The sequence below is a fragment of the Sciurus carolinensis genome, chromosome 3, assembly GCF_902686445.1.
Source record: "Sciurus carolinensis chromosome 3, mSciCar1.2, whole genome shotgun sequence".
NCBI lineage: Eukaryota > Metazoa > Chordata > Mammalia > Rodentia > Sciuridae > Sciurus > Sciurus carolinensis.
In genome coordinates this window covers 175,093,328-175,106,848 of record NC_062215.1, presented here as the reverse complement: position 1 = coordinate 175,106,848, position 13,521 = coordinate 175,093,328, and the positions used below count along the sequence as shown (strand labels likewise).

Sequence of the window (13,521 nt, the reverse complement as noted above, 5' to 3'; positions counted from 1 at the left end):
TTGGGTTCTCTAGGGCGCATCAGGAGCCTCTTCCACACTGTGCGCTCTACTCTATGTTTCTCCTTTCCCTCCAGCAGTTCTCAACTGGCAGTGACCTTGCCCCCGGGGACATGTGGCAACGTCTGGAGACATATTTTCGTTGCCAAAACTAGATGCTATTGGCACCTCATGGGTGGAGGCGGGGGGAAGCTGCTACCCTTCCACGCACACACACAATAATCCAGCTCAAACAGCAGGGTGCTAGAGGCCAAAAGCCCTGCTCTAGACAAGGGTTTTTTGTTTTGTTAATCCTTCTGTTAACAAAGCAGATACTCAGATCTCTTCTGAAATGAACTGAGCTGCTCAAGGACTTGCAGTCATATTCATGATGCACGGGAGGCGGACCCACAGGCCTGTTAGGGCCACGTGCGGGGGGAGAGGCCCCAGGGAGAGCAGAGCAAGTCAGCACAGCCATGCTGCCCGCTGCCCGCCCAGCGCTGCTGAGCTCCTCCCTCTGACGCGGTTGCTCCAGATGGTAAGCACTGAGCTCTAATGTAAGTTACAAAGTTGAATTTGACCTGGACATTGACGCCGAGGCATGAACTTGCTCAAGGATAGGGAACACAGCAGGCCACAGCTTCTGCATCCTCCCCTTGGGTAGAAGCCTTAACAATAACACAGAAACACTGAGGAGGCTGCTCTGAGGTTCTGCTGACCAACCTTCACTGAGTACTGGATTTCTAGAAGTCTACATGTGCAGGTTCTCAAGCAGGATGCGACCACAGCCTCTGCTGGCTGCACTCAGGAGTCACTGCCACCTGCTGTGAGCACCACAGTATCTGCGTGGTGTGGGGACAGCTCCAATGGGCAGGCAGCAGCCCCAGCAGGAGAAAGATGGTGAACCCAAACATCATCAATCACAGAATAATTCTGCCCAGAGGGCTCACAATAGGTTTTTAACACAGAGGAACAAGTCTCAGAAAGAATTCCCTTGCTAAGAGGTCCTGACTCCGGATCTTATGATCTCTAGAATTTTATGCTGAGAGCTCAGAGAAAGGTCCACTTTCTCTGAGTGGGGGTGCTTCAGAAGGAAGCCAGTGAACCAATCAGTGGGCAGGTGGTGGCCTCCCCTTTGAGGAAACCTGGTAGGAAGGCTGCAGTAACCTTTTCAGGGCACAGGTTGAGAAGAGTGGGTAAGTAATGTTTTGATGCATCAACTATTCACTGAGCATCGTCACAGAACCAGGGTCAGTGCAGGGCTCTTGGAAACCACGGGCATGGGAGACAAGTGCGTACCTAAGCCAAGGTAAAATGGTAGTGTAACAATGTCCACTTTATACTTTGAACACAGCCCTTGCTGCCCTGCCACTGCCACTTATTTTTAAAACGGACATGTTTCTCTTCCTCTCTTTCCTCCTCCCTAGTCTCAGGAGAAATGGGATTGCCTTTCTTTCCCATCCTAGGCAGAGTATCTGTCCTTGAGCACACGCCCACCATAGGAACAAAGTAACTCAGACTTTGGGAATGGCACCAGAAGATCTCAGAAATGACCATCTCCCATATTAACAAGTGAATTACAACTCCAACAGAGAACATGTGGAGTGTAGCCTTTGAATCACCACTTTAAAAAAACCCCAGTTCCCACTGATGGGCAGAACCACAGCCTCTGGGACAGGAGTCCCCTGTGTTTCTCATTTGCTAGCAAAGCAATAAAACTTTAAAACTTCTCCTTCTCAAAACTCTGTCATTATTGGATTGGCATCAGGGACAAGGGCTGATCTTTCAGTAATAGCAGCATCTATGCCGTGTTATGGTTTAGATCTAGAAATGCCCCCCCCCCCCCCGCCAAAACTCATGTTTTGAAAGCACAGTCCTCAATACAGTTAAGCTCAGAGGTGGAGCTTTTAGGTCACATCAGAGTTGTAACCTTGTCAGTGGGTTCATTTGATAGATTCATAATTCACATGGACTACTGGTGATAACGGAGGCAGGCAAGGTGTGGCTGGAGGAAGTGAGTCACTGGGGGTAAGCTTTTGGATTATTCTGTTCTGGTTCCTCTCTTGAGCTTCCTCTCTGCTTCCTGGCTGCCATAACAGGAGCAGATTCCCTCCACCACATCCTCCTCCACAAGGTTCTGCCTCACCTCAGGCCCACAGCATTAAGTCAGCTGTTCATGAACTGGTTCATATACTGGTTTGTGGGCTGAACCTCTAAAACCATGAAACCAAAGTAAACTTTTCCTCCTCTAAGTTGCTTTGGTCAGGTCTTTTGGTCACAGCGATGCAAAGCTGCCTAACATACACCTCCATCACTCCTCAGCCACAGGAAGGCCCTGGAGCCTGGGTCTCGCAGCAACTGCTACCCCCTGTCGCTGGGGTCCTGGCATGGGGAAGATGGGTACTGGGACCACATCAAGCCAGGACAGCTCTTGGTGATAACAGTGAGGCAAGGACTTGGCTGATGACACGTGAGATCACTCTGCAGAGGTGTTCAGAGAACTCAGCATCAGGGGTAACATGAAGGAAGGTGATTGCTAGTCACCCCAACGGCAGAATGATGAGAAGTCCATCTCCAGAGAGCCTGCTTTGCTACTGTGTGCTGGGAATCATTCTAGAAAGTCTGTCTCGAACTCACTAAATCAAAGTTTGTCTGGTTCTGGGCCGGAGAATCCTGTGGGATAAGTGTTAGCAGATGCAGTTCTGAGGGTACAAAAGTGGCAGAAGAGCAGGTGCTTGTCCCAGGAGTGGGAAGGAAAAGGCGGGGCTTGACACCAGCGGCAGCAGCTGAGCTCGGGACAGCAAGGGGCAGCTAACCTGGAGGACCAGCCCCATTTCTGCCAATTCCCCTCCTGCCCCTGTTCATGATGCTGCCTGTGCTGTGCAGAAGTGCATGTGACCAGGGATGGCAGGACCCCTTGGCCAGACCTCCAGAGAGGTTCAGGTGACCGGTGGGACATGCAAGGTGCTGTGCTCAGCCCAGGGACTGTACAGGCAATGGAGGGCAGAGACCCAGAAAGCAGCCCCACCAGATGCGGAAGGACAGGTGCTGTGGCCAACTCTGTAGCAGGAAGGGGGACGTACAGAGCACGAGGAATGCTTTACGCTGCAGCAGGGACAGGTATTGGGTAAGGGAGCAACACCATCGACCGACTGTGCAACATCTGCATCCTCCCCGAAACATGAAGGTAGAAACAAATGAGACAGCCAGAAAGGTCACTCCAGCTGGGTAAGCATGTGGTCGGTACAGCAAGAGCCTGGAATGGTTAGAAAGTGACTTTAAGCCACTTTTAAGAGAACTTGGGAGAAGGTGAGCAAACACGATAGCATCAAGACATGGGAGGGAGGGAGGATGCTCTTTCAGGTCCCAGAGACCAAATGAACACAGGGCAAAGAGGGGAAAGGCCCTGGGCAATTCCCAAATGTTCCCTGTAGTCTCTCACTGAGTCAGGAAGCACAGGAGCCCAGTTTGGACACAGATTGTGGCAAGCCCGTCAGACAGTCACAGGAGGAGCCCGGAACTTGCATGCAACACAAGGGAGACTGAACTGATGGCCAAGCACGGCTCTACCAAGTGTCATTAGGTTAGTTCGGAGGCAGGACAGGCACTGGAGTGTAAGAGGCAGAGGGACAGGAGCTGGGTGGGCGACTCCTAACCCACAGGGCACTGGACTGGAAAGTCTGCCTATAGTGATGGGCCAGGAGCAGGTGTTTGCCTCGACCTAGGAAGGTCACAGAAGGGGAGGGCAGAGCTGCTGCTAAGCTTTGAACCAGAGCGAGGGCCACACGCTGGGAGGCTTCAGGAACAGTCCTGCTCAACTGAGCAATGACAGCAATGCTCCTGAACACAAGGGTGACTACCACCACTGCCCCAGGCCCTGCAGCATTTCCCTGTAGCAGATGGTGGGTGTGGAAGGAGATGCCTCTGGGGCCTGTCAGAGACTTCCTGCCATCACCTGGAAGTATTTTGCCCAGAAATATTTACTTCCAGTGCAGCGTCACCTAGAATTGTTGAAGAAGGGAGGACTAATTACCAGAAGGGCCATTTTTCCAAATAAGGATGCATTCAATTGGAAACTTACCATCTCATGAATGCACAAGCCCAGGGGTGCCACTAGGTAGGCCCTGGGACTCACCCAAGGGCTGTGACTCAGATTTCCAACCTGAGGGTCAGCCCAAACTGTTTCATGATCAGCCACCCTCTGCCCATTCCTGTCACTGGATGGGCCACTGGCCTGGGGTGGGAAGGGACCTCCGCCTTAGCCAGAGCATACCTGTCCTTGAATCTCTGAATTCACCTGTGCCTGGGAGGACAGGGGACAGAGAAGGGAAAGACAGACCAAGTACTTTAAATGCCACAGCAGCACAAAGACAGTTGCATTGTTAGCAGCAGACATGGGCTGAAAAGCCACCATCATGTTAGAAGAGAAGGCTGACTGCACCGTGTTCTCAAGCTGAAGCTCTAAAAGGGAAATGTGCACACACTCTAAGGACACAGAAGACTCTCCAAAGAGTGTTAAGTTAAAGAAAAAAATTGCAGAACAATAAATGTAATGAAACCTTAATATATAACCCTAATTACATACCTAATACATTTACTGAAAAGGTTTAGAAGGATGTGTGTGTACACAGGCAATGGGGTTAGCTAAGGGAGGGGCTGAGATGCAGGGTGAGTGAAGGAGGGAAGGGTTTGTGGGCTGCTCCTTTTACTGCTGAGTTGATGTGTTCTAATAAATGTATTTGCATAGTCCTAACCCTATGCCTTGGTCTAGGGCCAACTTTCAACAGATGGTAGCAAGGAGCTGTTCAGCTGTCTAGGAAACACAAGCCTGACCCAGAAGCAGGTCAGCCAGGGATGGACTAGCATCAGGCTCCCCTTGAACATATGCTGCATTGTGTGACTTGTGTAGTCTTAACAATACAGTTTAGGGCTGCTTAATAATTGGGATGCATTCCCCCCCCCCGACACATTACTGGGACTTGTACCCAGGTGTGCTTAACCACTGAGCAACATTCCCAGGCCTTTACATTTTTTTTATTTTGAGACAGGGTCTTACTAAGTTACTTAGAGCTTCACTAAGTTGCCCAGGCTGGCCTCAAACTTGCAATCCTCTGCACCTCAGCCTCCTGAGTCACTGGAATTACAGGTGTTACTACCCCACTGCCTAACGGGGATACATTCTGAGAAATGTGTCACTAGATGATTTGTCATTGTGCAAATATCACAGAGTGTCCTTACACAATCTAAGATGGCTCCGATGTCACCAGGTGATAATCTTGTGAGACCACGTAGTATACGCAATTTGCTGTTGACAGATGTGTCTGCCTGAGTAATCTTAGAAGCTTTTTGTCTTCCTTATCTCTTCTGCCCTACGGGAGAACACCTACTTCTTTTCACTATATGCCGGATGATATAAAATCTGGTCCCTCTGTAGCCCAGTTTTTAAGTGCGATAAGGATGAGGGACAGATAAACCCAAGTCAGGGCAATGGCATGCAGGTTGAACTAGCAGAGGCTCCCTGGGGGAATTCCCAACCTCCAAGAAGAGAACTCCAGCATTACTCGGCCTTTGGAGAGTACCTGGAGTCACCTGCCAGTTCTGATTGTGTAGGCAACGTTTAGGATGAAGGTAACGGGCATGAACTGCAGGAGGTCGCGGGAGCACACGTGTCCCCCTCCTTGGTGTTTCCATCTGGGGTGGTCATGGGGTACTCTGCCAGTGACAGTTTTCCTCTCTCTGAGGAGAGGGCAGACTCCCTGCATCTGCGGGACTGGGTGGATCTGGGTACACACCACCTGCCCATCTCCTCCTGTCTCCTGCAGCAGGCCAGCCAGGGAGGACACAGTCAGCACATCTCCTCCATGCTGCCCCCACGTGGGGGCATGGTGGCGACAGTGGTGGCCCAGGCTTGGCAGAGGTATCCAGGACTAGGTAAGCATGCTTCCATAAGTCCACAGTTCAGAGAAGGAAACCCACCTACCTATCAATCAACTGCACAATGCCAACCCACAACAAGGGAGGGTGGGAAGGGAAGAATCAAAGTCCACTGGATTAGACAAAGGGGAATGATGGGAAGGAAGGGGGCAGGAATAGGAAAACAGGAGAATGAACCAGGTATCAGCTTCCTATCCTTATTATGAATACACAACCAGGGTAACTCCATGTCATGCACAACCACAAGAATGGACCCTAACTGGAGTAAGTTATACTCCATGTATGTATAACATGTCAAAATACACTCTACTGTCATGTTGTATCTAAAAGAACCACTACAAAAACATCAACTCCACATTCTCCCACAGAGCCCTATCCGTAGTGACAATGACACTTTCGTCTCCTTTGCCTGCACTCTTCTGTCATGTTTTTCAGTGGTTTGGAACTCAGCAGGGGATGAAGGTGGCCTTTTCCTGGGCCCTTCTGAACTTTCAAAATTAAAGTAAGTTGGAGAAGCGCAGGCTCATGTTAACAGCCAGACCCGAAGACCAGGCACCAGCGGGTTTCCCACGGGCTGGGAAAGTGCCTTTACAGAGTGCCATCGGGTGGAACACCTCACTGTGACCAGGCACCTGAGGAGGAGTAGGCCTGGGGCCACTCTACAAAGTAGGCCAATATGTGCCCACTTGTTTTTCCTGAAATTGACGGCATTTTGCTTGATCCTATAATAAATTTATCCCCTTAAAAAAATAAAAAAGCAAGTAACATTCCTCTCCTTCCAAATCCTAAATCCTACTAGTTCAGTCACTGGACATCCCGTCTAAACTCCTAATGACCCTGAGAACTCCACGCTACACCTGGCCCTGGGTCACTGGGGCAGGGGAGGATCCACAAAGGGTGGGACTGGCTCACTGACGAAACGGAAAAGACAGATTAGACAGGAGGCCACGTCAAGCTTGAACTTACTGAAGTTACTAATCAAGTGACTGTTTTATTTTTATGAGGTGCTGGGCATTGGACCCAGGGCCTCCTGTGTGCTAGACAAGTGCTCCGCCCCTGAGCTACACCTCCTGTCCCCTAGGAGAATATCCTTAATCTCAAGAGAGGCACACTAACCTTATAAATATACATAATTCTTATGGAGCTGTTAAAAAATAAATTTAAAAAACACACTCTGAAGTATTTTGCAGTAAGGGCCATAGTATATGCAATTGATCCTTCAATGGCTCAGAAAACTGTGTGTGTGTGTAGAAGGAGAAGGAGAACAAGCAAACGGCAAAAATGCTAGCAGCTGCTTGGGGTGCAAGGCATACCAGAGTCCTCTGTGCCACTTCTATACTGCTCCTGAAAACCTGCAATTACTTAAAGGAAAAAAAGAGCCCCTGCCTTAGACCACAGAACCCCAAAATGGCAATTCTTTCAAGGAGAGAATGAGGCTTCCTTCCTTCCTTTCCTACTGATTCCCAGGCCTGGGGCCCTGGGAGCAGCTGCCCCCAGCAGATCACAACATGCTTCTCTCCACTGCAGCCTCCAGAGGCTACACTCTCTCCAAAGACAACTTCCTGCAGGGCTGGGGCTGTAGCTCAGTGCTAGAGCACTTGCCTGGCAGGCCTGAAGCCCTGGGCTCAATCAATCCCCAGTACTGCCAAAAAAAAAAAAAAAAAAAAAAACCCAAAACAAATAAACAAAAACCCCAGATAGCTTTCTTTTCCTTTTGAGAGTTTCTAGACCTCCAGAGCCAGCTGCAATTCAGCCTCTTAAATGAGATTTTCTCATGCACATTCCTTTTCTTTAGTTACATTCATTTTAAATTTAGGGGACAGAGCAGGGGTGCTCTGCCCAGGCAGAACCTCACCGTCCCAGGCCTCGTGAAGTCCACACTGTGTGCCAGGCTCTGCCGCATCTGGTTACTGAAGAGGCGGATGCAGACGCTCTGCAGGTACTCTGGAGTGATCTGCAAAGAGGACACGGTGGCATGTGGTGAAAGGAATGCAACTCACCCAAGGGACAGTGTGAGGCTGCCGTCCCTCGGCAGCCTCTGTAAGGCACAGTGATGAAATGATGAGCTGGAAAAAGAATCATCTGGCTTTAACTTTGGAGCTCTTGAAAGGAATTAATACACAGACTTGACAGAAACAACCGCTGATGTCCTGAGGAGCAATCACGGGACATCAAGCTCTAAATGGTGCATTCTTACCTGATATATTCCCATTGCCATGGAAAATAAATAGATTTTAAGTCATTTTTGTAAATTCAAGTAATAAAGTCACTGGGTGGTCATCATGTGGTGGAAAGAGGACCAGGCCTCAGGTCTGAAGGTCTGTGCTCTAGAGAGAACCAGCAGCTCTTCCCCTTGCACTCCTGACCTGTGTGAGATGAATCAGGTTTACCTGTGGGGTGACAGTGAGGGGTAAGTAAGGTCCAGATATGCCCAGCACACAACAATGGCTGGGAAGATGCTTGCTGAGTAAACGATGAAGACCTTATTAATAAAGAGTCAAGTGCTTGGCAGCACCAGGCTGAACTAGTTACCATCAAGGTGGCTATTTCATGGTGTTCTTCAGTACCTTTCACCTCGCTCGTGGGTACCACAGGTCAGGATGGCAACATCATTTTTTCCTTTCATCTTATATCTTTCCATAAAGATAACACATGCTTATTTAAAATGTACAAGTCCCACACTCTCTCCCAAATACCCTGCCCCACACCTTCCAAATTTTCTCTGCAAGATGGTCAGAGGGGACCCTCCTTTTGCACAGCTTCATGGTTCCGTGTGCGGAAACTTCCACATGGCAATGGAACTGGCCTCTATTCCTGCCCCTCACTCACCCATCCCCATGGGAGGAGGGCTGTCTAAATGGAGAGCTGGCAAGACCTGAAACACTGGCCCAGACCTTTTTCTCGCCCGCTGGGGCTCCTGCCTATCCCACTGGAAACTCCTGGGTCACTCTGTCCATTCCATGGCAGATGTCTGATCATCCCTGGACACACAACAACATAAGAAATCACTCAGAGAAAGAAGAGTCCCACTTAAGGGTAACCCTCCTTTATCTCCCTGAGTCCACTGTCAAAGGATTCCTAGTCTTAAAATGTGAACAGTCCCTTGTTCACCTGTGCACATACAAGCGAACTGAAACCATACAAAAGAAAATGTTAATATTGACCTTGAAAAGGAAATGAGTTGGAAGAACTGTGGTGGAGGAGGCTTCCTACACGATCCTCTGACTCATTTCCATCTTTTGCCAAGAACATGTGTCTCTTTCACATTAAAGACAAGCCAGTCCAGCCTCCGCTCTGCCCCTTCTCCACACCTGAGGTCTCTTCACACCCCTGCCTGTGGTCTGCAAGCTTCGGCTCACAAACGCCAGTGACAGGAGTTCATGTGCTCATCTTTGGTCACAAACCTCACCAGGTGTCATGTGAACCTGGCTGTAGGTGGTACACCCAGGATGGGGGCAGTTGTTTTTTAATAGGAAAGCAAGCAAAAGGAAGGTGCACAAATTAAGAAACACTAATTTGAAAAGCAAACAACAGGCTGAGAAAAATACTTGCAAAAGATGAACTGTGAATGCCGGAGCCCAGCGGCCCTGTCCACAGCTGAACCCCTGATTCCCCCAAGCCTGCTCTCTGTCCGAGGCCTCCCTGTCTCAGCTGGTGGCAACACCATCTTTCCAGCTGCTCAGACCAAAAGCACAGGAGTTGCCCTTGACTGCACTCCCTCCCACCACCCCGTTCAGCACCATCTTCACCCTATACCAAGACAAGCGCTTCTCCCCGCTCCTCCCAACACCAGGTATCCCAGGACTGCAATCGCCTCTTTGCCTGTCATCCCAGTCTCCCCGCAGCACTGTGGACTGTTCTGAAACAGTGGCCAGGTGACACTGCCACATCTGTCAGACCTTTCCACTTGAACGGTCCACTCAGCTTCCTCGGGGTGAAGTTGGAGCCTTCTGATGACCCCAGGCCACTCGCCCTGCCTTGCACCTTCTCCTCACTGGCCCTCCCAACCCAGGCTGGCCCTGGCCCTGGCCCTGGCCCCGGTTCCCCTCTGGCCCCAGCTCCCTCCTTAAACACTGAGGCTCAGGCCACGCTAGCCCGCTAGCCCCTGGACCCATCTTCTCCCCACATGCTCACTCCCGTGCCTCCTCCAGCACAAGTCACTCAGCAAGGAGGCTCAGCCTCCCTCGCCCTGTCCAAACACAGACCCCCAAACTCTGATCCCAGCGCCTGGCTCCCTTTCGCTCCCCGAGCTGCGGTCTTCTAACCCCGCTTCTTATCTATTCTGCTTGTGATTGCTGTTTACCATCCACGCTCTCTACTGCCATAGCTGCTCCCTGAGGACAGCACCTCCGCTTTGCTGAGTGACGCTTCCCAAATTCTAGAACAGGGACTGGTATACAGTCTGTATTCAACAAATCTTTTTCAAATGATGAAAAGTACAGAAAATGTTCAATTCCATATGTAAGGAATATAATGTGTATTTAAATCATGAGATAATATTTCTCACCTATTGAATTTGCAGAACATAAAAATTTTAATAATAATAACCAGGGTCAGCAAGGAGGGTTTTTGAAAATAAAGAAATGAACTATCAATGAAATCAAGTCAGCTTAATCTTCCTGAAGGACCTTAAGCATAGAATTCAACCTGGCAAATCAACTTTGAAAAAGGGGCTGGGGTTGTAGCTCAGTGGTGGAGCGCTTGCCTCACAGGTATGAGGCGCTGGGTGAGATCCTCAGCACCACATAAAAATAAATAAAATAGGGGCCGGGGCTGTGGCTCAGTGGTAGAGCGCTTGCCTAGCATGTGCGAGGAGCTGGGTTCAATTTTTAGCACCACATGTAAATAAATGAAAAAATAAAATAAAGGTCCATTAACAACTAAAAAAATTTTTTTTAATAAATAAATAAAGATATTGTGTCCATCTACAACTAAAAATATTTTTTAAATAGTAACAGAGTATTTCCCACTATATTAATTACTGATGAAAACAAAAACCTGGAAACAACCTAAATACCCAATAGCAGGTACATGATACTACATTAAGTACACCATTGCCACATGACCAAAATCTTCCAGCCACTAAAGGCAAGACACTGTAGAAGAACATTCAATGACTTTAAGCATGTGATTCAATATTAATAAAAAGCAGGTCAGAAAGCTGTGTGGCCTAGAATGAATTTTGGTAAAACATGTATTTAAGTTCTAAAAAAAATCTGAAACATTGGTAAGTATTAGGACTTACAATTATATGTAATTTTTCTTTTTTTTTTTTGCATCAGTCTATATTTTTGAAACTTTCTATAATGCACACTATTTTATAGTCACATTTTTAAAGTTTGTAGGAAGAATTTTGACACACAAACTTACACTGGTAATAAAATTTTATATAGCCCTTAATAACACACAAGTAATATTAAGAAAATAAGAAAAACAAGTAAAATTAAGAAAATAAGAAACATCAGCAGATTGTATCAATGTCATACACTCATTATGATACACTACAGTTTTACAAACTGTAAAGGGCAAAGCGACAGGGGAGTTCTCTGTATTATTTCTTATAACTGTACTGTGAACCTACAATTACTTCAGTTTTTTAAACAATGTCCATTTCCACAAAGAGATTTCATTGTACTTTCTAATTTTTTAAAAGTGAAATACTAAAGTCATTCCCATTACAGTCAGGGAGAAAATGAATATGCCCGTGACATTATTCAGTAATGTCCCACAGGTCTTAGCCAATATACTAATAAAGAAAAGAAATATAAGCAAAAAAAAAAAAAAAAAGGAAAATAAAAATATCATTATTTTAAGATGATATGACTACCCATCTAGAACACAAGAGAATCAATCAAAAACCTAAGCAAGCAACGGGGTTCAGAAAGGTAGGTAAATGGACACAAACCAACACGTGAAAATCAATTGCTTTTCACTATACCAGCAGAGAATTCCTCCTCTTTTTTTTTTAATCCTTTGTTAACATTAAGAATTAGGGGCAGAGGTTGGTGGTACACACCTATAATGCCAGCAACTCAGAAGGCTAAGGCAAGAGGATCCCAAGTTTAATGCCATCCTGGGCATGTTAGTGAGATCCTGTCTCAAAATTAAAAATAAAAAGGGCTGGGAATGTAGCTCTGTAGTGGAGCACCTTGGGTTCAATCCCCAGTACCGCAAAAAAAAAAAAAAAAAAGAGTAAGTCAGATAGAGATATGGTAAATAATGTGTTAGGAAAATGGATAAAATACTGCAAGCCACATGATAAAATCACGTGAGCCACCAGCTCAGCCTCCGCCCACATGAACTTTTTTAATAGAGGGGCAGGCTCCGCTGGCGAGGAAGTGGCTGGCGGGAATTGCCACCCGCACAGCCCACTCTCCGCTTTTTCTCTCAACAGAAACAGGGCTCTTCCTTACCATCTTGCCACTGACCGTGGCCTCGAGCGAATCCACCAGCTCAGCTGTGACTCCAATGAGGTTGTGGTAGTCGGCCTGGATCTTATTGTACCGCTTCAGGTATGTCATTGACCGACGCTCAGCTTCCACCAACTGCTGGTGCAGCTGCTGCAGCGTTTCTAGAAAGACAGTTTACATGAAAGCCACACACAGGAACAACAACAAAACCCCACAAAATAAACGTCTTCTTCTCAAAGGACTATCATACTCACTGTCAGAATATTTTGCCATAACAACAAACTTGACACTACTGTGTTTAACACTACTTCTATTTCATGCCACCTGTGTTTACAAAGAGTTTTGTAATCATTGATTTAAATGTTCTTGTTGCTGTAAGTTCAACTGAATCATCACTGGGCTCCCTAACAAAATCTCTTCCCTCTACTGAACCCCACACAATTTCTATTAGTTCCTCTCTCTATGCCTGAGAAGTAAAATCAACATTTCTTCCCATATTCAGTTCACGAAACAGTGGACCCAGACCTGTCCTCTCCTCTGTTTTGTACAATGAGGCTATCTGGGGGACATTCCTATCCGCAAGACAGTTCTCCATTTTAAATGAAAACTGGAGCTGAGCGACCGATGCTGGAAGGACAGAATCCAGGAGATGAGACAGCCATGTGCTGCTCGTGCTGCCAGTGTGATGAAGCCGAAAGCCATGCGCCAGGCCTCGGCCAGCAGCTCTGCAGGTCTAGCGCCCTGCTAGAACCCCTGCAAAGGGCAGCCCTGGAGAGAATGAGACCACACCACTCTGTTCATGGCTGGAAAGGGCAGATTCTCACCAGGGCCAGACTTCTTTGCCCCACCCTCCTGGGTTGGTCAGCTTTCTGTCATTCTAAAAAACCCCAAGAAAACCAACTTAAAGGGCAGAAAGGTTATTTTGGTTCACAGTTTCGGAGGTGTCAGTCTGTTGGCCCATTGCATTTGGGCCTATGGTGGCACAGAACAGAAGTGAGAAACAGAGGAAGCCATGACGTCCAGAAGCAAGAAGAGACAGGCAGGGACCAGCATGCCAGTATCTCCTTCAAGACACATGCCAAAGGCACACTCCAACCACCTAACTTTGTTCTGCTAGGTCACACCTACCAGGGACCCACCACCTCCCGACAGCGCCACAGACTGATGACCAAGTCTTTAATACATGTGACTTTGGGGCTAC

At 47.8% G+C, this 13,521-nt stretch overlaps 1 protein-coding gene across 4 annotated transcripts in view; it reads right to left on the bottom strand.

Annotated features, from left to right (window-relative positions):
* Nucleotides 1-13,521, bottom strand: part of Armc9 (armadillo repeat containing 9) — a 136,375-nt gene that overhangs the window by 88,330 nt on the left and 34,524 nt on the right. For all 4 annotated transcript variants that reach the window (XM_047545557.1, XM_047545559.1, XM_047545560.1 and 1 more), the window contains exons 8-9: nt 12,324-12,481; nt 7,766-7,864 (exon numbers count right to left, since the gene is read on the bottom strand). In XM_047545557.1, coding sequence (XP_047401513.1) covers nt 7,766-7,864; nt 12,324-12,481 — 257 coding nt within the window. The remainder of the gene's footprint in view (nt 1-7,765; nt 7,865-12,323; nt 12,482-13,521) is intronic.